Source organism: Panthera pardus, unplaced genomic scaffold (genome assembly GCF_024362965.1).
Source record: "Panthera pardus isolate Hobbes unplaced genomic scaffold, ASM2436296v1 HiC_scaffold_24, whole genome shotgun sequence".
Taxonomy (NCBI): Eukaryota; Metazoa; Chordata; class Mammalia; order Carnivora; family Felidae; genus Panthera; species Panthera pardus.
This window is the reverse complement of record NW_026526810.1, coordinates 20,941,471-20,968,137: the sequence shown is the minus strand read 5'-3', so window position 1 is coordinate 20,968,137 and position 26,667 is coordinate 20,941,471. Positions and strand designations below refer to the sequence as shown.

Genomic DNA, 26,667 nt, shown 5'->3' with positions numbered 1-26,667 from the left:
ACATATACATATATACATTTGTTTTTTATTGCTCATTCTTTTTTCCTTTCTCCATCTTCCAGCTCCTGGGCAGATCCATAGACCTTAATCGCCTGATTACTCAGCGTGTTTCAGCAGCCATGTATAAGTCTCTGGAACTGGCCATTGGACGATTTGAAAGTGAAGACCTGACATCAATAGTTGTAAGTGCTCTCCCCTTTGTCAAGCTCAGCAGAAACTGGTCACAAGGATTGGAGCTAATTTTAATTTTGTGCTTATGATAAACTGAACCAATAGTAGGTTCAGTTTTTGCATAGAAATCAAAAGCTTTGCACTACTCGAGCTTGGCCTATCCTGAGTATCGTTTTTTAGTGTCTATTCTTATTGGCTGCAATTCTAAGATGACTTCAAAGAACAAATAGTCCTAACCTTGAATAAATTACACCTAACTATGGCAAGAGAATAAAAGAAGGAAAATTTGGGGCCTCTGGGTGGCTCAGTTAAGCATTTGACTCTTGGTTTTGGCTCAGGTCGTGATCTCACAGTTCGTGAGTTTGAGCCCCATGTTGGGCTCTGTGCTGACAGCACAAAGCCTGCATGAGATATTCATTCTCTCTCTCTCTCTCTCTCTCTCTCTCTCCCTCTCCCTCTCTCTCCCTCTCCCTCTCTCTCCCTCTCTCTCCCTCTCTCTCCCCCTCTCTCCCCCTCTCCCTCTCCCTCCCCCCTCCCTCCCCAGCTCCTCTCTCTCTCTTTCTAAATAAATAATTTTTTTAAAAAAGGAAAATTTTAAAAATCAAAAAGAAATGAACACAGAGAAAAAGGATTTGAAAGAAAATCATATAGAAGATTAACAATGAAGATCCAACATACAATACATATCACAAGGGTCTCCGAAGAGAAAAACCAAAGCAGTGTGACCTGAAAATTGTGTTTCCAGGAAACATGGATAAAATTTAGTACATGCTATAAATATATATTAAAAGCCTGTGGCATGTGCCTGGGAAAACTGACCCAAAGTGGCCAATACCAAGGAATATTTCAGTGGAAGTATTAGATTTTTTTTTTAATGTTTATATTTTTGAGAGAGACAGAGCATGAGTGGGGAAGGGGCAGAGAGAGAGGGAGGTACAGAATCCAATGCAGTTTCCAGGCTGTCAGCACAGAGCCAGATGTGGAGCTCCATCTCATGAGATGCAAGATCATGACCTAAGTTGGAAGTCGGATGCTCAACCAACTGAGCCACCCAGGTGCCCCTGTAGAAGTATTAGATTTTAAAGGAAAAGAAAAAATTAATCTGGATATCTGAGCAGAGTGATAAGAGAAAGAAAATTTGTCTTCAGAGCTTTGTCTACAGCTATTCATGCCAGAAGCCAAGGAAAGGAAATGAGAATTAAGGATTTTATGCCAAACCAAATAGATCTTCCAAGAATGAAGGCTTCAGACATTGTTAGTGAACATGTAAGAACACAAGGAAGGTTGTTCATTACTAAAGACACAGTTTTGGCTAGAACAAGAGAGGCGTCAGTGAGCACTGGGCTTCAGCAACTTGGGTTCAAGCATCTCCACATAGGGTGAGCAGTGCTCCTCATATTCTTCCACAGAATCAGGATGACTACATAGATATCTTATATTCTTTGTCTTCATACTTGGTCTTTTAAAGCTGGTGTGTAACTCACATGTACAGTGCACCTCAGTTTGGACCAGCCATGTTCTCATTGCCATTATGTGGCCATTGGCTACTACAGTGGATAACACAGACCTAAGCATATTTATGAGCAAATTAGAAGTTTAGAAATCTGTCTGTGAATGCACTTGCTGACTGTGCTTTGTCACTGTGCACAGTAAGAGAGGCTGACTCAGGCTGATGCCTGAGGACACATAGCATGCCAGCAGGGCAGGGGTGGATGCATCCTAGTGGTCTCTGCCCTAGGGGTGGTTGGAAGCCAGTGAGGGGGCAGTGTAGAGGTTTCCTTAGTGAAAAAAGGATGATTGCCCTGGAGGTGTGACCATGGTTAGGAGGGGTGTTTCCAAAAGAGTGGAGAGGACATAATGAATTTAGGTGTAAGAAGCAAGCTCCTGTGGCCTACTAGACCCCCACTGTGTATATTCTTGGCCTAGCTCACCAGCCTTACCTCTGTGTATCCTATTCTCTCCTACCCAGCCCACCCTAGCACCATGGCACTGCCCATGTAAGGAATGGGGGCCAATGAGCTGGGCTCAATTCTGTCCTCACACCCCTGTCTTTGTGGTCCTATAGGAGTTGGATGGCCTCTTGGAAATCAACCGCATGACCCACAAGCTGCTAAACAGGTACCTGACACTGGACAGCTTTGACGCCATGTTCCGGGAGGCCAACCACAATGTATCAGCGCCATATGGGAGAATCACCCTCCATGTCTTCTGGGAACTCAATTATGACTTCCTGCCCAACTACTGCTATAATGGCTCTACCAACCGGTGAGCATGTAACCTCATGGATAGTTTTGGATGCCCTTTCCAAAGGGTTACTAAACAGGATATCTCTGGGCCTCCACACTGTCCATTAAGTTGCTGTCTTTTTCCCTGTTCCTATCATTTGTCACGTCCAGGGTACTCAGGCCCTCCCAGTCTCCTCTTTTTGCAAGTATAGCCTTAGGCCAGCCTCTGGGCATGTTTTATGGCTTTGCATGTAGAGACTGCACTGGGGCACTTGCTTGTAGGTCAGGGCAGGATCTCATAGTGCACGTGGACAGTAGCTGCAGGGTCTGCACCATCTCCACCGTTGTCAGTCTACCTGATGTTGGAATATAGTGGGTGACTTTCTATTTTTCTTCCATTCTGGGATGTTGGGGTGTATGAAGATCAGTTGGTGAGCCACACTCTCACCAACCTACCATTTACTACTATGTTGAACGACATAAAAGTGGCCAGTTATGTGGGTGGCATGGTTGATAAGTGGTTTAGCCTCCTGATGTGGCCCAAATCCTGGGACAGCCCTGCCTTGGCCTCTGTGCACTGGGCAGCCACCTGTCCAGGTTTGTTCTCTGTGCTCTACTCTAAGCTGACCTTCTGCTCTGTGTCAGCATGTGCCAAAGACGTATGTGTGTGTGTATGTATGTGTATTATGACCACTTTTTAAAAATCACTGTCTTTGGCTTTTCTGCTAGATCTGAACATCCCACCATGTATTAGCTGAATTATTACTGACTTTCAAGCCCAGTTTTATGTCTCAAAGGACATACCGAGGACAGAAGGGAGGCCCTCCTGTGGTCTGATCATGTCTGCTATTGCCATTTTCTATTTAGGACCTCAAGGTTGGATTTCCTTATAGGGACACAGGCTTGGCCCAAGGTGCATGGGGCTATGCCATCACACCAGCCCCAGGTGGCTGACACTTGCCAGGCAGCAGTAGTGGGAACGTGACCATAGCTTCCAGAGCCACAGGGGGAGGAGTCCCAGTCAGTCTCCTCAGATTAGGGGGCTTCTGGGCCTGGCTGGGCATATACCAGAACCAGACTTTACACACTACTCATCATTGTTTAACTTCTTTGAAGGTGTCTAGTCTCCTGAAACAGATATCTTTCAAATTGTTAGAGTCTGGATTAACTGAAAATATATTTTTATTACATAAATAATGCATTATAATTGTAGAAAAGCTAGAAATCATATATACATATATGAGGAGGAAAATAAATCCCTAGAGATTGCTTGCATTAAAAAATATATCGATGGGGGGGGCATCTGGGTGGCTCAGTTGGTTACTGAGGTTCAGGTCATGATCTTACAGTTCGTGAGTCCAAAGCCCCACATCAGGCTCTGAGCTATTAGCTCAGAGCCTGGAGCCTGTTTCGCATTCTGTCTCTCTCTCTCTCTCTCTCTCTCTCTCTCTGCCCATCCCCTGCTTGTGCTCTCTCTTTTTCTCTCTAAATAAATAAACACTTAAAAAAATGTTTTGGGGCTCTTTGGGTGGCTCAGTTGGTTAATTTTCCGACTCGGGCTCAGTTCATGATCTCATGGTCATGAGATTAAGCCCTGTGTTCGGGCTCTGCGCTGGGCATGGATCCTGCTTATGATTCTCTCTCTCCCTCTCTCTCTACCCCTTCCCTACTCTCTCTTTCTCAAAATAAATGAATAAACATTTTTTAAAATGTGTATTTCTTCTACAGTTTTTGTCATACAGTCAGATATACATATATATTTTTTTATTTTGCAGAAATGAGTGCTATTAGGCATGCTGTTATATACACATTCTTATTCCACATGATATATCACAAGGAGGGTCATTCTGTATTAGACTATAAATATGCTTTTCTGCTTCTGAAAATCTGTATAAGTCATGGCTGATGTTTGCAGGACCAAAGAGTTGTTTTGGTTGATCCATTTGGAACCTTTGGAATTAATTTCTGTTACCTTTCCTTAAATTGTTTTTGCCTTGTCAGGTGTCTCTGAAGGTTACATGCAGCAGAACTCCACTATCAGTAGGCTGAAAAAAGGTGTTATGGTGAGGTTGGAATTGGGCAACACAGGAAGTTGTGATTTTTTTTGGTATTATTTTAGATTGTATTTTTTAAATGTTTATTTATATTGAGAGAGGGAGAGAGAGAGAGAGAGAGAGAGTGTGTGTGTGTGTGTGTGTGTGTGTGTGTGTGTGTGTGTGTATGTGTGTGTGTGTGTGTGTGTGTGTGTGTGTGTGTAGGGGAGGGGTAGAGGGAGAGAGAGAGAGACAGGGAATCCTAAGCAGGCTCCATGCTGTAAGCACAGAGCTCAGCCTGACTTGGGGCTCAAACTCACAAACTCTGAGATCATGACCTGAGCCAAAACCAAGAGTCAGTTGCTTAACCAACTGAGCTACCCAGGCTTTTTAAAAATTATCTAGCATTTGGTCTTCCTTTAAGGGATTTCTCAGAGATCTTGCAAAAGGAATAATGAAAGGTGTTCCCTGAGCCTCCTTTATGCCTGTTGGACTGCCCTGGTCTCCTTGGTGATGGTTCAATGGGTCAAGTCCTCAGAATTGATGTGAGCTGTGTAGAAGATCTGCAGAGGAGGATCAGGATTACATGATGATGAAAAGCCAGCGTTTGCCGTAAACTCTTGTGTTGAACTGCTATGTTTTCTGGAAGATACTTTAGACATATGAACACAAGTTTGGTGAGGAAGAGTGGAGTTAGGGAAATGGATCAAATTCTGAGTCCCTGCCCACCAAGATAGGCCCTTGTTGGATGCCCTGTTTGGGACTGATGATGGAGAACATCCCCCCATTCAAGGCTGCCTGGCCTGCTGGCAGTAGGGGTCTTATTGTCAAAGACAGAATTGACAGGGCTCAGGTTAGGAAGTTGGTACTATGAAGGGTAGAAAACCTCCAGGCCAGTGTCAGTTATAGGACCCTGGTAGAACTGTGTGAGGAACATTGAGGCATCCAATATGTAACTGAGGAGTGGTGTCAGGTCACACCTCAGCCCTCAGCTACCTGAGACCACACAATGTCTGATGTAAATGACAGTGAGCAGAAGGGGCAGCTTTGGGTGTTTCATCTCTTGTGGCATATTTCTTCCATTGGCCCATGAGATGTGAATACCCCTGTTTGCAGAGTGAGCACAGAGCCCATGGAGGCTGTGAGTGGGCCCCACCTGTGTTGTAAGGAGGCTGCTCTGCCCACCAAGGCTCCTGAGAACTGAACTGGAATCCTGAGAAGACAGACAGAATTGTGTCACCCAGTATTTTAATTCCATCCCTGAGGGTTTTCTAAGAACTGTTCAAGGGAAACCAGAACTTCACTGGTTGCTTATTTTTGATTAGTGATTTTGCCTGATGGCTCTAGGAAGTGGTTTAGGGTAGCCTATGACTTAAATTTAACCTATACAGCTGATAATTGTGTGAAAATGCTATAGCTCTGGAAATAGGCAATGATTGGGATCAAAGTCAGGCCTCAGAGGGAGGAAGGCCACAGAGGAATGGGTGTGTCCTCAGTGCAGTGTACAATGAAGCAAAGGGCATTACTTTGTCCGTTACTGGTGATGTTAACTTCTGTCTTTTGGTTAGGATGGTGGCTGCCTGGTTTCTCCGCTGATATGTTATCATTTTTCTGCTTAGAATTTATAAGTAATTTATAGAGAGATGGTTGAGACTTCATAAATAAACTGTTCCTCATTAAAATTTGGCCTACTAGTTTTACCATCTGTTGATGATTCTTACCCAACTCAGTTATCATTATGGTGGTTGACAATGGTGATTTTCAAATGTCATCATTCCATGTATATATATTAGTTGGCCTTCAGCTATATATGTTGGCATATATTTATTTGTTTATTATAAGTAAAGAGTTGCAGATTCTAACTCAGCATTGTAATCTGTTATTATCATGATTTGGTTTTTGTGGCTTAAATTGACCCCATTTTGGCCAGTGGGAGCCCCTTCCACCTGGTTTTGGTGTCCTATTAGCTGTCCACATCATTTTGAAGCACTGCCCTACTTTCTGCACCACAAAAAGTTCCAGGTTCATCTTGTACTTCTCCTGCTCTATCTTTGCAATTTGTTATTTCTACAAGGATTCCTTTTAGTGGAGAATATTTTACAACTAGGCTTAATGTTTACAAAGTAAGTCTGGGTGTTAGGTATGCTCATTGCTACTGGAATGTCATTGTTTCTAGACTCTTTTGATGTTCAGAGCTAGGGAGTACCTGACTATGTACTGTATTAAGTCCCTGTATTACCACAAACCTTGGGGCTTAAAACAACAAAAATTTATTTTCTCACAGTTCTGGAGGCTAGATATCCAAAACCAAGGTGTCAGCGGGGTTGTGCTTCTTCTGAGACTCTGGGTAGAGACTTTTCTTGCTTTTCCCCAGCTTCAGGTGGGTGGTCAGCAATTCTTGGCCTTCTTAGCATGCAGCTGTATCATTCCAGTCTCTGCCTCCTTAGACACATGCTGTTTTCCCTTCTTCCTACAAGGACATGAGTCATATTGGATCAAGGGCCTGCTCTGCTTCAGTATAACTTCATCTTGACTAATTACATCTGCAGTAGCCCCATTTCTAAATAAGATCACATTATGAGGTACTGGTAATTAGGACTTCAGATTATCTTTTTAGAGGACACAACCCCATAAAATGTTTATGTGGTGGGGGGTGGGGGTTGCTTCTCTGTAGCTGTCTACATGTTCTAACCCTGAATTCACACTAATATCTTCAATTCCAGTTCAGCACTGCAGTTCTCATTCTCGTTTTCTCCCTCCCTTTCCATTTTTATAACTCCTTTCTACAGTGAGAATCCTGTTTCGTTATTAGTATATTTACTCATTTGCTTAATTCTAGAAAATGCAGAAAATTCAAAATTACTAATCCTTTCCACCATGAACACAAGTCTACTAACTGGAATTCCATTTTTTTTAATCTTTACATTGAGTGTATATATACTCAATATATTTGACTATATATTTATATATTACATATGTATATAAATATATAGTCAAAATACAGTGCTTAAAAGTTATTTGGGATAATGAAGTAACAGGGTTTGGATATATCTTTTGCCTTAAACAAGTGAAAAATTTATGAAACCACTGTTTCATACATTGCCTATTTCTCTAGGGGAAAGGAAACAAAGGAGGTAAGCCCTATGACTTCCCTGGGTTTCTGCTTGGAAGCACTTTCTGGGCTTCAGTGTGGAAGGATGTATCCCAAGTACAGCTTTGAAGTCTTATTTGTTAGAAGGGACAGATTGGAAACAGAGGATGCTGAGACAGCTGGAATTTGCAGGGCAGATTTGCAGTATGAGAGAAGAGAGAGCTGCATAGAGGAATAGCTCCTGAGACCAACTTAGGGGCCCTTTAGTCTTTGCTTGAATATTAAACTGTGTGTGCATTGTGGATTGTGGAAATCCATCTTTGTGGATCTCCACGAAGATGGGCAAAGAACAACTTTTTGGGGCCTCTAAGCTGAAGAATTCCCAGAGCTGACACAGAGCTAGGAGCCATCTGAGGCCCTGCCAGCAAGAATGGGGAGACCTCACCAAATACCTATGCATTCAGTAGAATTGCCAGAAGGGCCTGCCTTAGTACTAGCCCTAAGCTGTTTACAATACCATGCCACCCTAATTATGAAAGGTTCCAGCTGACTTGCAAGCAGTTTTAACATTCTGCCCAATATAAGTCAACAGTCTTTAGAGGGTAACAACAAAATCCAGACACTCAAAAGCATGACATTTCTGTGTAAATGTACTCCCCTCAGATATGCATGTTCATTTCATGCACTGGTGGTATTATGCCAAGTACATCCTTTTTTATTTATTAAAGTGTAATATGTGTTAATCAAGTGCTTCATGTTTAATAGTTAGCAAATCCATGTAGTAATGATGCTTCTTTATAAAAGTTTTATAAGGTTTTTTGTTTTCTTTCTTTCTTTCTTTCTTTCTTTCTTTCTTTCTTGAGAGAGAGAGAGAGAGCAAGCAAGCAGGGGAGGGGCAGAGAGAGAGAGGGAGGGAGAGAATCCCAAGTAGGCTCCTCTGTGCTATCAGCACAACACAGAGCCCGACACGGGGCTCAGACCCATGAACTGTGAGATCGTGACCTGAGCCGATACCAAGAGCCAGACATTCAACCAACTGAGCCACCCAGGAGCCCCCAAAGTTTTATATGTTTAAATGAACTCTTCTGATATGAAAGTATTATCCAAGCTTTTCATGTCCACTTTAAAATCCAAGCATTTGATTTTCAAGGTCTCCTAATCCATTATCAAGCCAGTATGTTGGCTAAATGAATGTGGTTATAAGTACTTAGTTTGCTCTTTCTTCCCATTAGCTTGTAACTAGTGATTCGAGTAACTGGATATCAGTGCCTGTATCTTCCTTCCCACTCCTATCCCCGAGGTCATCACCATGTCCAGAGGCCCAGCAAGGCCTGAGTACTAGGTCATTACCACTTGTCAATGGACTGCATTAGGCATGAAATGGTCCTGGTGCCAACAGACCAGACTGTCTTCCAGAGTTTGGAGACTGCTTATGCAGTGGTAGGACCTGGGTGTTCTCACTCTGTGAACTCTGGATACATGTATATCATATTTCAGAGTGTTTATATCATCCGTACTATGGTTTTTGATTTCTTAGACTTTTCCTATGTGATGATTGTATCAGTTAACTGTGAGGAAGATTTAACTGATGGGTAATGGAAAAGTTCTGAATTTTAAAGAAGTGCCATTAAATTTTTTTGTTTTCTTTTTCTTTTTTTTCTTTTCTTTTTATCCATTTTGTTTAGATTTGTTCGGACAGTATTACCATTTTCTCAGGAATTTCAAAGAGATAAACAGCCTAATGCACAACCCCAGTATTTACATGGATCAAAGGTAGGTTCTTTTGTGTTTGTGTTAAAAAATTTTTTAAGTTCTCAATGAAACATATTTTCTAGTTTAGTTTAATTCATGTTAGTTGCAGTGATTTAGATGTATCATGCCATGTGTGAAATGTTATTGTTTTCTTCCATTAGCATCTTCCTAAAAAGTAATAGTAGTGTTAGGACAGCACTCTGGCTGTCGTAGGTGTCCAACTAGGCCTGGCCTCACTCCTGGCACTACAATAAGTGAGGTTGTCAGCAGATTTAATGGTTTAAAAATATCAAACCAGGAAAGTGTGGAATAGGCTCAGGGCCATATCTGTGACAGAGAGGGCAGGATATCTTGTCCAGGTGTGATGCCACAAAGGGAGGGGCTGAGGTGGGAGGGGGCGTGGAGAAAAGGGTTGACATCCAGAAACCACAGGCAAGCAGGCAAACTGGCAAAAGCCACAGAACCACTGCTGTCTAGTAAGGTAAGACAAGTGTCCAGGCTGAGGGTGGCTGAATTTGTAACAAGTTAAGAGTATTATTAAAGGTTAGTTTTGTTAATAATTAAAGCACTCTTAGGGTTTCATAAAAAAAAGACAAACCCTCTATAGTAAAAATGAGATAGATTTAATGAGCAGATATTTCCAAAAAATGTAGTAAAAAAAATAGGAATAGGTAACTGGCCTCACCAGTAATTAAAGAAAAATAAATGAGTGCACATGGGACTGTATGATTCTAGGGAGCCAGCTGAAATGTTTATCAATATTTAAATGTTCTCACTTGTAGGAAGCTGGACAGCTAAGGGAATAAATCAGACAAGTATAAAGTAAGGTCTGCTATGGGGGTGGTCATAACAACATTGTCATAAAAAATATGGAAGCAACCTAACTGACCATCAGGTAATACTCCAATAACTTACTGTCCACTGGAATACAGTCATCACAGGTAATTACATAGATTTTGTGATAGGTTGTGGGGGCTGTATTGTATTAAGTTGAAAAAAAAAAAAAAGATCACACTCCAAACAGAATATTCCTTATTACAAAAAGATAAACCCAGAGAAAAGATTAGTGGATGCTAAAAAGTGGCTGTCTCTGGGAGGGCTGAGTCTGAGAAACGTTTTCCTTTTCTGAACTCACTTTATGATGTGTGTGCATTGTTCTCACTAGTTATTTTAAGCTGTTCCCTCTGATGTTGGTGTCAGCCTCGGTCTCCACACAGCCTGTGGGCTGTGTGGGGAAGTGGATCATGGCCCCTGCCTGGTCATGGACACCAGCGCCTATAGCCTTAGAACCTAAAGCTCTGAGCAGCTGCTGCTTCATTCGGCTCTAAAGCTCTGAGGGGCTGAAGTTTGGGCAGTACCATCTCCATATTTTCTGCACATTCTTCTCACAGGTGCAGAAGTGAGCCTATTAATAATGACACAAAAGGACCACTCTTCACATCCCTAGTGCTGGCTCTCAGGAGGGTGTCAGAATTTCAGCCTTCCCTTCTGACTAGTTTTTGAAGAGACAAGTCCTTGGCTCACCCTCCTTCTCTCCCTTCAACTTCTCCAGGCTTGTGATGTCATCTCCCTTTGGCCACTTCTGTCTTAATCACAGCATCATAACACTTTACAAATTAATGTGACCATTTAAAGTTTTCAACCTGTCAGCCAAGAAGGAAATGGTAGATGTCTTAGTGGGATAAGCCAGAGGGTTAAGTAGAGGATATATTTGGGAGGAAGGGGAAACCAGTGTTGAGAGAACTAGAAACTGCCTGTGTTTTGCAAGGATATGTGGAACTTCAAGCTGAAATGGATGCTGTCTCTGTTTTCCACATTTGGGTGGTGCCATGTACTCTGCATTGTGTGTGGGAAGGGCATGTCCACTTGAGAAGCAGCATTCCTAGGATGCTGTGAAAGGAACTGTTGTGATAGAACCTTGGCTGGTTTTTAGAGAGGCCTTGCTCTAACAAGATCTGGATGCTGAGAAGGAACCAGCCCTGCACAGGACCCCGTGGGCCCGAGTCTCTGTCACAAGATGGGGGTGGGGAGGGGTGGTGTATGACAGGCAGCTTGGGCCGGGGTCTGAGGGAGGGACCAGGAGCAGATGGAGAATGATGCCAGGTGGGAAGATGTTATCCTAGTCCAGGCAGGAGGTGGTGCCTTGGACCAGGTGGCATTGACAGAGATAGAAGTAGCTAGACTCAAGGGGTATTTTGGAAGTGGATGTGACTGGACTTTGGCTAATAACCCAAAGATTGAAGGGGAGAGAAACGGAAGACCCAAAGATGTTTCCCAGGTTTCTGGCAGTTGGTGGGTGGAGGTGTCCATTTTTGAAGTCAGGGCTAGATTTAGGAGGGTTAAAGGGAAGAGGCCTTTATCCCTGGGGCCTGTGTCCACTCCTCTTCCTAGGTCTGTCTGCTCTGCACGTCATAGACCTTACTGTGAGCGGGGGAGGATGCTGCCCTGCTGGGTGTCTGTTTTGGACACATCAGGCAGGTTTCATGGCTCACTCAGCTGAGGCAGAGGTTGTGGGAGTTGGTGGGCTGGGTTGGAGGATCATATTGCCCCGTTTGTTAGGGTCAGGATTTTGGCTGCTGTGTTAAGCCTAGTGATGATGACCAGGAGTGAAGAAGTCCAGATGTCATTGTTCTTTCTGCTGTGTTCTGGGACTGAGTGTCATTTTTAAAAATATTAAGTAATGTTTTTCTTCTACCTATACCAAGTTGCAGTCATAGTCTCAGGGCTCACTCAGCAAGTGTTTCCTGAGCATGCGCTGTGACCCAGGCTGCACCTGGCCTGAGCCAGGGAGCAGAGTTCTTGGCTCAGCAGGTGAGTGCAGGCCTTGTTCCACAGAGGCCTGAAGGTGTGGACTGGGCCCTGGTGTGCAGACAGGTACCAAGAGCCTGGGCAAGGGAAGGGCACCCCAGCAGTTTTGGGAGCATGGCCAGTGAGGCAGGGAGGGTGGAAAGGAGACTGAAGCTGTTGAGATACAAGCAGGGGGCCACATGTCCCTAGTCTCTCCCTTCCTCCCACTTGGCCAAAGATTTCTCGCCTGCAGAGGAGTCCCCAGCAGCACTGCCTCAGAGAAGGGAGGTGGAAGATAAAGCACCTGACTCAGTGCTGCCTCTGGGAAACCCCACTGGTCAGACAGGTGATGCTTATGATGGGACACGAGGCCCAAGCAATTAACAGACTCTGCTCCTGTCCCATGCCCAGGAGACACCCACACTCTGTGGACCCTGAGAGAAAGCTGTTCTCATGCTCTGAGCTGCTGGTCAAGTGTAGCTGGCAACAGGTGTAGACCTGTGTACATGTGTTGAATCTCAGGGCAGTCGAGGCTAGGACACAGGTCAGGAGCTGAGGGGCTGCTACCCCACATCACCTACACTAGGACATCCTTTTAGATGTCAGCTGATCTGAGAAGTAGAAGAGATGCTTCTAACACATTCTTTCCTAATCTATTCTTTAGAGTGTGAACCTTTCATTTCTGTCTTCTTGTTTGCCTTCATTGCTGTCACTACAGATGGTAACTTGAACTTGATTGTGCTAGGACTACGCCTTTGGAAGTGGGCAAACACTGTGATTCTGGCTGGTGTATTGGTGTAGGCTGCCCACCTCCTCTGCCCCTCCAGAAAGGCATGAGGATTTTTAGAAGTATTAGAATAAGTACTCTATGCCCCCTTTCTGAAATTAAAATGTAATCAGTGTTGAAACCTATCCCGAAGCTGACCACCTGAAGTATGTATCAAAGACGAGTGAAAAGTCTTATTTAGGGGAACAAAAGAAAGCAATTATCAGAGAGAACTTAAAACAACCAGAATACAGTGTACAGGTATAGAATTCACATTCTATACTGATGCCACTACACTGATGCCATTTTACTCAGAATATATCATAGTTATGTTTAGTAAAATTCAATCATTTAAAAACAAATAAATAAATAAAGTGTAGTATTTTACCTTCTTGGAGCTAAAAGAAGTTTTATATAGTTTTAGAAGATAGGACTAGAAATTTTGGCAAGTAAGATAGAAATTTCTTGGGTCTGTGTTAACTAAAAGATTTGCTATGAACTAGGCTTGATTCTGAAGTTTAATCCCTGTCTTAGGCATGACCACAAAATATGTCTTTATAATGCTAAGATAAAAAGAGAAGAGCCTGTGGGAAGGAGGAACCAAGAAATGAAGTGATTTTTCCATTCTCTCCTCCATTTCCTCCCCTGCCCCAGCATTTGGAGAGGATGACAAGGCGTAAGGGAAGTTTGGCCCTTTGAGGAAAGGTAGATGCTCGTGATTTACCACACATTTGCACAGCATCTGGCCATGGGGTGTCAGACCAGCCTCCCGCATGGTCCTTGGAGGGATGGATTCCTGGGAAGAAGGCTTGTGGTGTTGGTTCTGAGAGAGCGGTTCCTCACCAGCACTATTGTGTCCATCCTGCTGCCCAAACACAGTGTGCATCCATCCTGGTGTTAATGGCTCAGGATTTGGTTTTATACTGCAGGTTTTGGTTTTATACTGATTTTCCTCCAGGAATTCAGGCAGCAGTGTTACTGCTTCTTGTACAGCAAAGATCCTGAGGGGCGTGGGGTCTGTGTTCACACCTCATGTGTCTTCAGGGGCGTGAGCAGTCTAGGGTCATCTGCTGTACCCATTTGGAGGAAAAGAAAGATTAGATGAATTGGACTTGATTATTCTTTTAAAAGTGATCAGCTGCGACCGAACTGCAGATTTCAGCCTCAGTTTGACAAATTACGTTTGTGTCATTTTCATTCTTATGCCCTAAACTAGTAATTTTTGTTAAATTGTTTGGATTCTAACAAAAAGTCTGCCAAAAATTTGGGTGAGTGACATCGATGTTGACTGTTCATCTTATATGATACTTTTTTGAGGACCAAAAAAAGCAGAATGACAATATATTATGATATCAGAGTTGAATATTGTATTCAGAACCATCATTTTACTTCATTTTGTTGCAATGCAGTTTATAGTGTTTGTACCTGTGAGATTATGGAATACCATGAATCCAGTTCAAAAATCTAATGTGTTTTTTTTTTATTTTAATGAATGATGAACTAGGATAAGTGTCTTGTGAGAATAATATTGACTTAGATGAGTGGCTCATTTATGATGCTGTTTGGTTCTTGGAATATCACCACTCTAAGTGAACATGCTCTTGAGTATGTCACTGATGTTCTCTTTCTGTAAGATAAGTAATATTGTCCCTGACTTACAGTTGAAGACTCATACCTTCAAGGGTGTTAGAGAACCCAAGACACACCACTAGTGAGTCTAGCTCTGTGTCCTCTGGTTTCAAGGTGAGACCCAAGTCTTTGTGTCAGGTGTGGCTGGCAGAGTGTTTCTTGAATTGAGCTGTAAGTATTTATTTTACAATAAAGTATTTGTAACTTTGCCCTTTTCAGAGGTAGTGCCTTCTCTTCTTCCTCTGAGTAGTTACACCACTTTAGTTGTAGTGCCCCTGGGATGTGCCCTATTTGGGGTGAGTGTAGTCCATAGGGAAGCTGGACATTAGCTGGGGGGTGGGGGAGTATTTTTTTAATGTTTTTTTTTTTTTTTAATTTTTTTTTTTTTTAACGTTTATTTATTTTTGAGACAGAGAGAGATAGAGCATGAACGGGGGAGGGTCAGAAAGAGAGGGAGACACAGAATCTGAAACAGGCTCCAGGCTCTGAGCTGTCAGCACAGAGCCCGACGCAGGGCTCGAACCCACGAACTGTGAGATCGTGACCTGAGCTGAAGTCAGACGCTCAGCCGACTGAGCCACCCAGGCGCCCCTTTAATGTTTATTTTTGAGAGAGAGAGCATGAGTGGGGTAGGGGCAGAGAGAGAGGGAGACACAGAATCTGAAGCAGGCTTCAGGCTCTGAGCTGTCAGCACAGAGCCCGATGTGGGTCTCAAACCCACAAACCACAAGATTATGACCTGATTTGAAGTTGGATGCTTAACCGATTGAGCCACCCAGGAGCCCCTGGGACCAGGTATTATTAAGCCACAGTCCCTACGCAATTCAGGGCAACTTTTGTTTGTTTGTTTTGTTTGTTTGTTTTAATTTTTTTTTTAACGTTTATTTATTTTTGAGACAGAGACAGAGCATGAACAGGGGAGGGGCAGAGAGAGAGGGAGACACAGAATCTGCAACAGGCTCCAGGCTCTGAGCTGTCAGCACAGAGCCTGACGCAGGGCTCAAACTCACGGACCGTGAGATCATGACCTGAGCCGAAGTCGGACGCTTAACTGACCAAGCCACCCAGGCACCCCTCAGGGCAACTTTGAAAGTGAATTTTCTCATTTGTAATATGAGGCCCTCAGATTTATTTTTGTTTTTAAGTTTTATTTTAATTCCAGTTAGTTAACATACAGTGTTACATAAGTTTAGGTGTACAATATACTGATTCAACAATTCCATACATCACCCAGTGCCCATCATGACAAGTGCACTCCTTAATCCCCATCACCTATTTCACCCATCCACCCCTCCTGTAACCATCAGTTTGTTCTCTGTAATTAAGAGTCTGACTCTGGGTTTACTCCTCTTTCCTTTTTCCCCCTTTATTCATTTGTTTTGTTTCATAAATTCCACATATGAGTGAAATCGTATGGTATTTGTCTTTCTCTGAGTGACTTCTTGTGTGTGTGTGTGTGTGTGTATGTTGTGTGTACACACACACACCCCACATCTTCTTTATCCATTCATCAATCAGTGGACACTCAGCTGTTTCCAGTTTGTTTATTGTAAATAATGCTGCTGTAAGCATAGGGGTGCATGTATCCCTTTGTGTTAGTGTTTTTGTATTCTTTGGGTAAATACCTAGTAGTGCAATTGCTGGATCACGTGGTAGTTTTAACTTTTTGAGGGACCTCCATAATGTTTTTCAGAGTGGCCGCACCAGTTTGCATTCCCATCAACAATGCGAGAGGGTTCCCCTTTCTCCACATCCTCACCAACACCTGTTGTTTCTTGTGTTGTTGATTTTATCCATTCTGACAAGTGTGAGGTGGTATCTCATTGTAGTTTTGATTTGCATTTCCCTGATAGTAAGTGATATTGTACATCTTTTCATGTGTCTGTTGGCCATCTGTTTGTCTTCTTTGGAGAAAAATCTGTTTGTGATTTCTGCCCATTTTTAATTGGATTATTTGCTCTCAGGCCTTTGAGTTTTATAAGTTATTTATATACTTTAGATACTGGCCCTGTATCAGATAGGTCATTTGCAAATATCTTCTCCCATTCTGTAGGTCACCTTGTAGTTTTTTGTTGATTGTTTCCTTCACTGTGAAGAAACTTTTTATTTTGATGTAGTCCCAGTATTTTACTTTCGCTTTTGTTTTCCTTGCCTCAAAAGATATACCTAGAAAGAAGTTGTTACAGCCAATGTCAAAGAGCTTATGGCCTATATTTTCCTCTAGGATTTTTATGATTTCAGGTCTCACATGTAGGTCTTTAAACCATTTCGAATTTCTTTTTGTGTATGGTGTAAGAAAGTGGTCCAATTTCATTCTTTTTGCATGTAGCTGTCCAGTTTTCTCAACACTGTTTGTTGAAGAGACTGTCTTTTTCTCATTGGATATTCCTTCCTGCTTTGTTGAAGATTAGTTGATCATATAATTGTGGGTATATTTCTGGATTTTCTATTTTGTTCCATTGATCTGTGTGTTCATTTTTGTGCCAATACCATCTGTCTTGATCATTACAGCTTTGTAATATAGCTTGAAATCTGGAATTGTGATGCCTCCAGCTTTGCCTTTCTCTTTCAAGATTGATTTGGCTATTTGAGGTCTTTTGTGGTTCCATACAAATGTTAGGATTGTTTGTTTCAGCTCTGTGAAAAGGCTGTTGCTATTTTGATAGGGATCACATTGAATGTGTAGATTGCTTTGGGTAGTATAGACATTTTTAACAATGTTCTTCCAATCCATGAGCATGGGATGTCTTTCCATTTCTTTGAGTCTCTTGGAGGCAGCGTATAGACAGGTCTTGTTTCTTTATCCATTCTAACATGCTTTGTCTTTTGATTGGAGTGTTTAGTCCATTTACACTCAGAGTAAATGATGGATATGTATTTACAGCCTTTTTTTTTTTTTTTTTTTTAACTCATTTTGTCATTGTTCCTGGGGATTTTCTCTGTTCCTTTCTAGTCCTTATCGCTTTTGGTCTTTCCTTCCCAACTCAGAGAGTCTCCAATATTTCTTTTAGGGCTTGTTTAGTGGTTTCGAACTCTTTTTAGTTTTTGTTTGGGAAACTCTATCTCTCCTTCTATTCTGATGATAGCCTTGCTGAATAGACTATTCTTGGCTGCAGATTTTTCCCATTCAGCACTTTAATATATCCTGCCACTCCCTTCTGGCCTGCCAAGTTTCTGTGGAGTGATCTGCTGCTAACCTTATTTGTCTTCCCTTGTAAGCTAGGGACTTCCTTTGTCTTGCTGCTTTTAAGATTTTTTTCTTTAGCATTATATTTCACAAATTTAATTACGCTACATTTTGCTGTTGGCCTACTTTTGTTGATTTTTGATGGAGCTCTCTGGTTTTTAAAGCCAAAATTTATGAATATTAGTCCTCTTATGTGAGCTCCCTGGTGCAGAAGTTTTTTTCTCTGTCCATTTTACACACTCAGTTCCCTCTTTTCTGTGGGCAGCCTCCTTCTGCCTTTCTGACCATTGTAACATTTCAGATGTAGCTTCTTCTCTGTATTTCGATGTGGAGTTTGTTCCCACAGTCTTTGGTTAGCTCTCCATCTTACTGACTTGGAAGTGGATCATATCTCATTGAAAACATGGGATGGGGTAAGCTCAGGGTCTTCCTCCTCCACCATCTTTCCTAGCTCCTGAAACCTTTAGATTTAACTAACAATTTGCATGTTTTTCTTTTGAAACAGTAGAACTTATCAAGCAAAAACCTAACATGGAATCCCAGCACTTAAATGCAAATTTGAGGAGGAGTTAGGAAGAGGATATATCTGGTCTGATGATCAAAATATGCCCCTTTCAAGTGTGATTGGGGTTGTAAGTGTGGGCACAGGACAGGCGCTTGGCAGTGCTTCCAACCTGGTCAGTGTTTTATTTGAAAATTGTTTTCAGTTTTCATACTTTCTGTTTTGGGGTCCTAGGACCACCCACACATTTTGATTCTCCGGAAGAACTCACAGACTCACTTGTACTAACAGCTATAGTTCGTTATAGCAAATGGATGCAAAACAGGATTGGTAAGGGAAAAAGATGTATCAGGTGTGACTGAACTGGGCACAGGCTACCAAAGTTGTCCTTCATGGGGGTTGCTTGGGATGTGTAGTTTTTCTGCCCAGCGAAGAAAGGTCCACTCAAATCCTCAGGTCCAAGGCTTTCACTAGGGCTAGGTACATAGGAATATGCCACCTATGTTGACTGTTCATAGTTACTGAAACCCCAGAACCCCCAGAAGGAAAAGAGCCCATCATAAATCACTGTTTGTACATATAACCTAAACAAGTTTATATAGCATGGTTAAGTGCCCTAGTGGTAGAAAACAACCTTATTGTGCACAGGCACCCCAATGTTTATAGCAGCACTGTCAACAATAGCCAAAGTATGGAAAGAGCCCAAATATCCATCGATAGATGAATGGATAAATGTACACACACACACACACACACACACACACACACACACTGGAGTATTATGTGGCAATCAAAAAGAATGAAATCCTACCATTTGCAACAACGTGGATGGAACTACAGGGTATTGTGCTAAGCGAAATTAGTCAGAGAAAGGCAGATATCATAGGACTTCACTCATATGTGGAATTTAAGATACAAAACAGATGAACATAAGGGAAGGGAAGCAAAAATAATATAAAAACAGGGAGGGGGACAAAACATAAGAGACTCTTAAATATAGAGAACAAACTGAGGGTTGCTGTAGGAGTTATGGGTGTGGGGAAGGGCTAAACAGGCAAGGGGCATTAACGAGGATACTTGGGATGAGCACTGGGTATTATATGTAGGGGATGAATCACTGGATTCTACTCTGAAATCATTATTGCACTATACGCTAACTAACTTGGATGTATATTTAAAACAAAACAAAACAAAACCCTTATTAGTTGGTAACAATCCAAAGGATGAATTCCCAGGAATTGCAAGCAGGCCTGCTGTGCTTGTTCTTCAGAATCCTCACTTTTCTGATGTGGTTTTCAGTGTATGTAGAGGAAATATTTAAGACAATGATTAAGGGGGCAGGAGGAGGATACAGGGAACCTAAATGGAAGTGAGATTGGTACACTTCAATCAAAGTGGTAAAATGTTGGTAACAGTGGATTATGATTAACTTATACAATGTATAAGACCTAAAACAACCACTAAAACATCCGTGTGAAGAGATACTCTTGAAACTACTATAGGTCAATTGCAGTGGAATTCTAAAAAATGTTTAAGTGACCCAGAGGAAGTCAGGAAGAATGAAACAGACCCTACTTAGATATCAATAATTACATTATGTGTAAATGTCCCAAATGTAAGTGAGACATCTAAATACAATTAAAATACTGAGAGATAGGCAAAGTGGAGTTAAAAAGTTGATTAAGCAAGACATGCACTTCAAATTAATGATATAGGTAGGTTGAAAGTAAAAAGATGGATTAAGATATACCATGCAAACATTAATCAGAAGAAAGGAGTGATTCTATTAATATAAGATAAAATAGAGTTCAAAACAGAGAATATTAATCTGGGACCAAGAGGAACATTACATAATAGGGTCAAACCACCAAGAAAATAAGGCAGTCCTAAATGTTTGTGTACCAAACAATAGAACTTCAAAATACTTGAGGCAAATACTATACTAACATGAGTGAAAGAAGAAATGAACAACTCCACAATTATAGTTGGGGAATTCAACATTTCTCTCTCTTAGTCATCAGTAGACAGAAAATCAGCAACAACAAAGAAGTAAACACCATCAAGCACCAGTAAATTATTGACATGTGTAGAACACTCTACCCAACAAGGGCAGAACATACGTGCTTTTCAAGTGCCCCTGGGGCTTCCCCCCAGAGAGACCATATTCTGGGCCATCAAACAAACCTCAAGAAAATTTTAAAAGAGTTGTTTTAAAAAGACAACCAAACTAAATGAAATGCAAATATATCAAAATTTGTGGGATGCACCTGAAAAGTGCTGAGAGGGAAATACACAGCACTGAATGTTTATTAGGGGTCTCCCGGCTGAGTGTTCAATCTGTGTTCTTAGACAAGCTTGGAGGTCTCCTCCTATAAGAAACCACCCTGATTTCCTTTCTCACCCATTCTCCCTGCAAGGGCTGCTGTCCCAGCTCCCCATGTGTCCCTGAGATCAGTGTTTGCCCCAGATGTCTCCACCAGGAGACTGGGAACAGCTCCAAGGAGACAGCAATGAGGATGTATTTGTTTCTCATTCCAGGACCTTAAACTGGCACTTTGATAAATCTTTGAAACCAAATGGCTTTGTTTTCTTTTTTCTGTTTTAGCAAGCTTGCTTGTCATGTTTTTATGTTGAAGATATAAATACCAGTAAGGGCAGTCTAATAAATTCTCTGGAATTCTCCATCTTAAGGGCATGGTGTATTGAATGCATCTTTGGTGCAGCAGTTTTTTCATCTTGGCTTCATAGTGACCACATTGAAAATTCTGGAGATTTCATTAAGCCCTTATATTCTTTGTCCCTCAGGCTTTGAACTTGGCCTACTCTAGCATTTATGGCAGCTACCGAAACTTTGTGGGGCCTCCGCACTTTGAGGTCATCTGCCGGCTGCTTGGCTACCAGGGCATTGCAGTGGTCATGGAGGAGCTGCTGAAGGTCGTGAAGAGCCTGGTATGTTTTCCTCAGTCTGCTTCCTTTTCACAGTGCAGTGTTCTGCACCCAATTCTTTTTTTTTTTTTTCCATTTATTTTGGGGACAGTGCAAGTAGGGGAGGGACAGAGAGAGGGGGACAGAGGATTTGAAATAGGTTTTGCACTGACAGGCTGATAGCAGCAAGCCTGATGTGGAGCTCGAATTCAAAAAATGAGAGATCCTGAACTGAGCCATGGTCAGATGCTCAACTGACTGAGCCACCCAGGTGCCCCTGCACCCAATTCTAATGTGGGGAGGGGGGTTTTCCACTCCACTGAGCAATTCTCGGATACCAACTGGGTGTCCTATAATTCAGCTCAATTCTAGCACTGTCTACCTTGAAATAGCATGAGTTCCTACAGATTAAGGGCTCTGACCCACAAGACTGCCCTACCCTCACCCCCACTAGATTTCAAGTCTAATTTGTCACCTGTGCCTCTGACCCACTGGCTGTAAATCAGAGGTTTCTATAGCCCCCTCCTTGAGTTCAATTAATTTGCTAGAGCAGCTCACAAAACTCAGGAAGCTGGTTTACTCTCTAGATTACCAGTTAATTACAAAGGATACAAATCCACAGCCAATGAAAAGATAACATAGGGAGAGGTCCTGAAGACAGGAGCTCCTCTCCTTGTGGACTTTGGAGCCCCTCATAGTGGCCTGTGGACCTGTTCTGGTTCCCAAATCTGTAAGCTCCCCAGACCCTACCCTGTTGGGGTTTTATGGGGGTTTCAGTATATAGTCACAATTGATTAAATCTCTAGCCTTTGGTAACTAAATTGACCTCCAGCCCCTTCTCCTCCCCAGAGGTCTGGGGGTGGTACTAAAAGTCCCAAATCCAACCATGGGGTTGGTTCTCCTGGCAGCCAGCCCCCACTGGTGGGTGGGCCTCCAAAAGTGACCTTAATAATGTAATAAGAGATGCTTTTAAGGCTCTCAGGATAATTTGAAGGTTTTAGGAGCTCTTTGTCAGGAATAGATACAAGACCAAATATATATTTATTATAAATCACAGTATCACACATAACCTTAAATTTTCTGGGGTGGAGAAGCCAGGGGTCCTTCCTCTGTGGTGTTTAGCACCACTTTTGACCATATGTAGTTTGATTTCTCTCCCATCTATCTTCCTTTTTTCTTTTTTTTTTTTAGTGTCTTTTTTTTATATTTAAAATTTTTATTTTAATTTCTCCCCCAACTTTCTTAATTCAAGAGAATAGGTCCATGTTATTTTAACTAATTTGTAGAAAAAGTTAAGGGGTGCCTGGGTGGCTCAGTCGGTTAAGCCTCCGACTTCAGCTCAGGTCATGATCTCATAGTTTGTGGGTTGGAGCCCAGCGTTGGGCTCTGTGCTGACAGCTCAGAACATAGAGCCTGCTTCAGATTCTGTGTCTCCCTCTCTCTTTCTGCCCCTCCCTTGCTTACTCTCTGTCTCTCTCAAAAATAAATAAACATTAAAAAAGAATTTTTTTTAAGAAGTTACGTACCAAAATATAGCTTTCTTATAAAGGACCACTGCTGTTGCCCAAGGGAACCATAAAGGCATTATGGAGAGACCATGTTTTAGTTGGCAAGCATCTGGGTAGGGATAGTTGTATGGAGAGGCCCATTTCTGATTGTGAAGTAGGAGTTTTCTTAAAACACAGATTTCCAGGAAACATTTATACTGGGGGATATGGAGGAGAGTCTGTTGGCCACGAGGAGTTCAGAGCTGTCTGTGGGGTAGGGCTGAGCAAGAGGCAGATGGGCTCAGCTGTGAGACAGTGGTGTGGGCAGGGTCCCGCTGCTGTTCAGACTTCTGTTGCCCAGCGATAGCTGGTTGTACCTGCAAGGCTGATGATGTGCGCCCCTGTCCTGGGTGCTAAGGGTTAAACTGTGAATAAAGGATTCAGACACTCATCTGTGTAACTTCAGATTGAGGTCAGAAGTTCTATGCAGAAGTATTTTATTTAAGTCTTTTTGCAAAGAGAAAGTGAGAGAATGATACATGTAGACTAACATGGATTTAGTTTTCTATGTGCTATTTCTGTTCACTGAGAAAGAACTTTATAAAATCTTAATCTTTAATCTTTTTCCATTATTTTAATAAACTACCTGTGATTAAGCCCATTTCTTTAAAATTTTTTATCGCGAAATAGAGACTTTCAGGTATTTCCCATGCTTAAAGCTGAATTAATGGCCACATAATTAAAGTAGCAGTCCATCAAGGAGATGATATGATCATTAACACAAAGCAAAACCTGACAGAATTCTAAGAGGTTGACAAAATATACAACCTGTTTGGATCAGAAATCAATTAGAATATATAAAAGTTGGGTCTTTTGGCACAGACACGAGCCCATGACCCACTCAGTCACTGCTGGGACCCCCAGCTAGAACCTCTGCCCCAAAACACATAACTTGTAAGGTGTTAGGCACATGAGGTGACATGGTCCAGTGTTGCAGCTACACCAAATCCGTCAGAGGAATACAGAAACTGCCCCATGAGGATGTCACTTCTTCAGAGCCACCGCACTCACCACAGATGGATACAACTAGAGCTCCTTGCCCTCCCACTGTCATACCTCAGGCCACTTGTCTCCTGAAAGAAGAATTGTGTTTTAGAAGATGCATTTAGTTATTCCTGTAAAGTCACTCTGGTGGAGGTTGTTTTCTTTCTGTGGATAGGATTTCCTTTCCCAGCCAAAGTGATTCTCAGTCCTGGTCATTACCATGTGTTTTACTAACAGACTCCCTTTTAGAAGCCCCACGCACCACTCACAACCTTTGAGACAGTGGCAGCCAGTGGCTGATGCAGCCTATTTCTCCTACAGCTGCAAGGCACAATCCTGCAGTACGTGAAGACGCTGATGGAGGTGATGCCCAAGATCTGCCGCCTGCCCCGTCATGAATATGGCTCTCCTGGTGAGTATGGGCACCTCCCCAGGAGTGCAGTACAGAAGGGACAGCATAAACATTCAGACCTCAGTGCAAGATGTCAAGTCAGAAATTACTGATAAGGGTAGGATCTCCTTTCCCCAGGTGGGAGGAGGCCACGAACCTAATCAAAGCCTGGTTGTTTCCAATGGAACAAACAAACCAGCCTTTCTTTTGGGAGCAGGTGTGTTGGAATCATCACACTTGGGTGAGGAAGATATGGGGAAGAGGGGCAATGCCGCCTAGTCACTGATGGGTGATGGGGCTCTGAACTCTGAACCCCTGACTCTTGCACAGCACTGGGACCTTGAAGATCACCAACCAGGGAAGGACAGGGAACTCAGCTTCCAGGTCCAACTGCCCTAGGGATCCTTGCAAAATGGCATTTGGTACCTGACAGTTGGGATGAGGGGTTTGAAAACTGTTAAGTCTCCAACTTTGTTCTTTGTAGAGTTGTTTTGGCTATTCTAGGTCTTCTGCGTAACCACATGAATTTTGGAGTCAGCTTGTGGACTTTTGACTGGGTCAGCATTTGAATGTATAGATCAAATTAGGGAATATTAGCTTTCTTCCCAGTGTTTATGCCTGGTGTCTTTTTGTGCCGTATCACAATGTGCAGGATCTCCAGGACAGTGATGAAAATGTGTGGTCTTGCTCTGGGGCTCAGAGAGAGAGAATGCAGGTTCCACCACTGAGACTCATGACATTAGCTGCAGGGCTTTTGTAGATGTACTTTAGCAGATTAAGTACATCCCTTTCTACCTATGCCTGAGAAGGGATAATGAATTTTATAAAGACCTTTTCTGCCTCTGCTGGAGATGATGATGTGGTCTTTCTCCTTTATTCTTGTAATGTGCCTCCTCAGAAGATACAGGGTTGACAGAGAAAGAGGCTTTGGAGCTGAGTCCCAAGGCCCAGGTGATGGACAGGCTACTGTTGCAAGGAGGATGTTGGGGTCAGGACACATGGCCATCTCCATACCAGGCACGATGGCAGTGTCAGAGGATGTTTCATGACCAACAGAGATGCTCCCAGCCGTAGAGCCCAGGCTGTGCCTCCAACCTCCCCAGTCCCCTTACTCACTCTCTGCTACTACAGGCATCCTAGAGTTCTTCCACCACCAGCTGAAGGACATTGTTGAGTATGCAGAGCTGAAGACCGTGTGCTTCCAGAATCTGCGGGAGGTGGGCAACGCTGTCCTCTTCTGCCTGCTCATCGAGCAGAGCCTGGTGAGTGCTCAGCCTAGCCAACCCCCAGGCCATGTAGAGTTATTCCCCATAGGTGACAGAAAAAAGAATTTTTTAGAGGCTTGATTTATTGGGGTTATTTAATGGGGGTAAAAAGGGAGTAAGTGTTACAAAGCACCATTTTTTTGTGTGTGACTATTTAGACTTTAATTTGAATTTGTTTCCTGCAACTGAAAAACAAAAATACAGTGTAGTTCATCATTTAAGAATGTTCTACTATGTGAGCACTGTGGAAATATTTTAATATGTAGTATTTGCTATACCTAAACAAACATGGGACATGTATGTAAGGATATAAAGCACTACTGCCCAGGAGAGCTGTTTGCATGATGGGAAATTCTATATCTGAGGCTGTTGAGCACTTGAAGTGTGGCTTAGTGTGACTGAAGAACTGATTTTTAAGTTTGGTTGAATTTTAATTACTTTATGTTTAAAAAGCTATATTAATGTCCCATGACTATTGTGGTGGATAGCATAATAGAGCAAATTCTGGAAGCTTACTACTACTGAAAAATTGCACAGGGGGACACCTGTTCTCTCCACTGGTTGCCTCCTTGTGGCGTCATTTAGCCTGTCTCTCAGTCCCCTCATGACAACTGACCATTCTGAATTGGAAAACCTAGTGACTGTAACATACACACTCTTGTGGCCTTACTCTGGTTTTCTCTCTGTTGTGACTAAGGTGGGCATCTTCGTTTGTTGCTTGTTTTTCCTATTCTGTTAAATCCTCATTGTGTCTTTTGCCCATTCTTCTCTAGCTTTATAGAAGCTCCTTGTATATCCTTTGTGTTTTACATGCATTGCAAATACTTCTCCCTGTTTGTGGTGTCTTTTCACTCTGATAGTGGTGATTTTTTTTTTTAATAAACTGATACTCTTAATTTGTTTTTTTTTTTTAAGTTTATTTATTTTGAGAGAGAACATGTGCAAGTGGGGGAGGGGTAGACAGAGGGGAAGAGAATCCCAGACTGACAGCGTGAAGCCCAACACAAGGTTCAAATTCACAAACTGTGAGAGATCAGAGTTGGACGCTCAACCAACTGAGACACCCAGGCGACCCCCTTTTCATATCTTTTTGACAAAGTTCTTTCCTACCTAGGGAGTCATAAAATACTCCCTTATATTTTCAACTGAAGATTTTAAGTTTTGTTTTCTAGATTTAAGTTTATAATCCTGGAATTGGTTTTTGTGAGTGATATGAGTGGATGAAGTTTCTTTTTTCTCTGTGGAGCTAATCAGTTGTCTCTCCTCCAGTGGCTGAAGAACCCCTCCTTTCCTTTATGATCTGCAATGTCATTGTCATCTGCCATATTTCTGTGGATGCACTGGTCAGTGTCCAGGCTTTTGCAATGTCCTTTCTGCAGGCCTTCATGCGTTGGTCATGTTTATGTCCATGG

At 42.5% G+C, this 26,667-nt stretch overlaps 1 protein-coding gene across 2 annotated transcripts in view; it reads left to right on the top strand.

The window, feature by feature from the left end:
- CYFIP1 (cytoplasmic FMR1 interacting protein 1) overlaps positions 1-26,667 on the top strand; it is an 85,274-nt gene that overhangs the window by 36,806 nt on the left and 21,801 nt on the right. For both annotated transcript variants that reach the window (XM_053888814.1, XM_053888815.1), the window contains exons 20-25: positions 63-182; positions 2,237-2,436; positions 9,206-9,293; positions 20,949-21,092; positions 23,921-24,011; positions 25,122-25,252. In XM_053888814.1, coding sequence (XP_053744789.1) covers positions 63-182; positions 2,237-2,436; positions 9,206-9,293; positions 20,949-21,092; positions 23,921-24,011; positions 25,122-25,252 — 774 coding nt within the window. The remainder of the gene's footprint in view (positions 1-62; positions 183-2,236; positions 2,437-9,205; positions 9,294-20,948; positions 21,093-23,920; positions 24,012-25,121; positions 25,253-26,667) is intronic.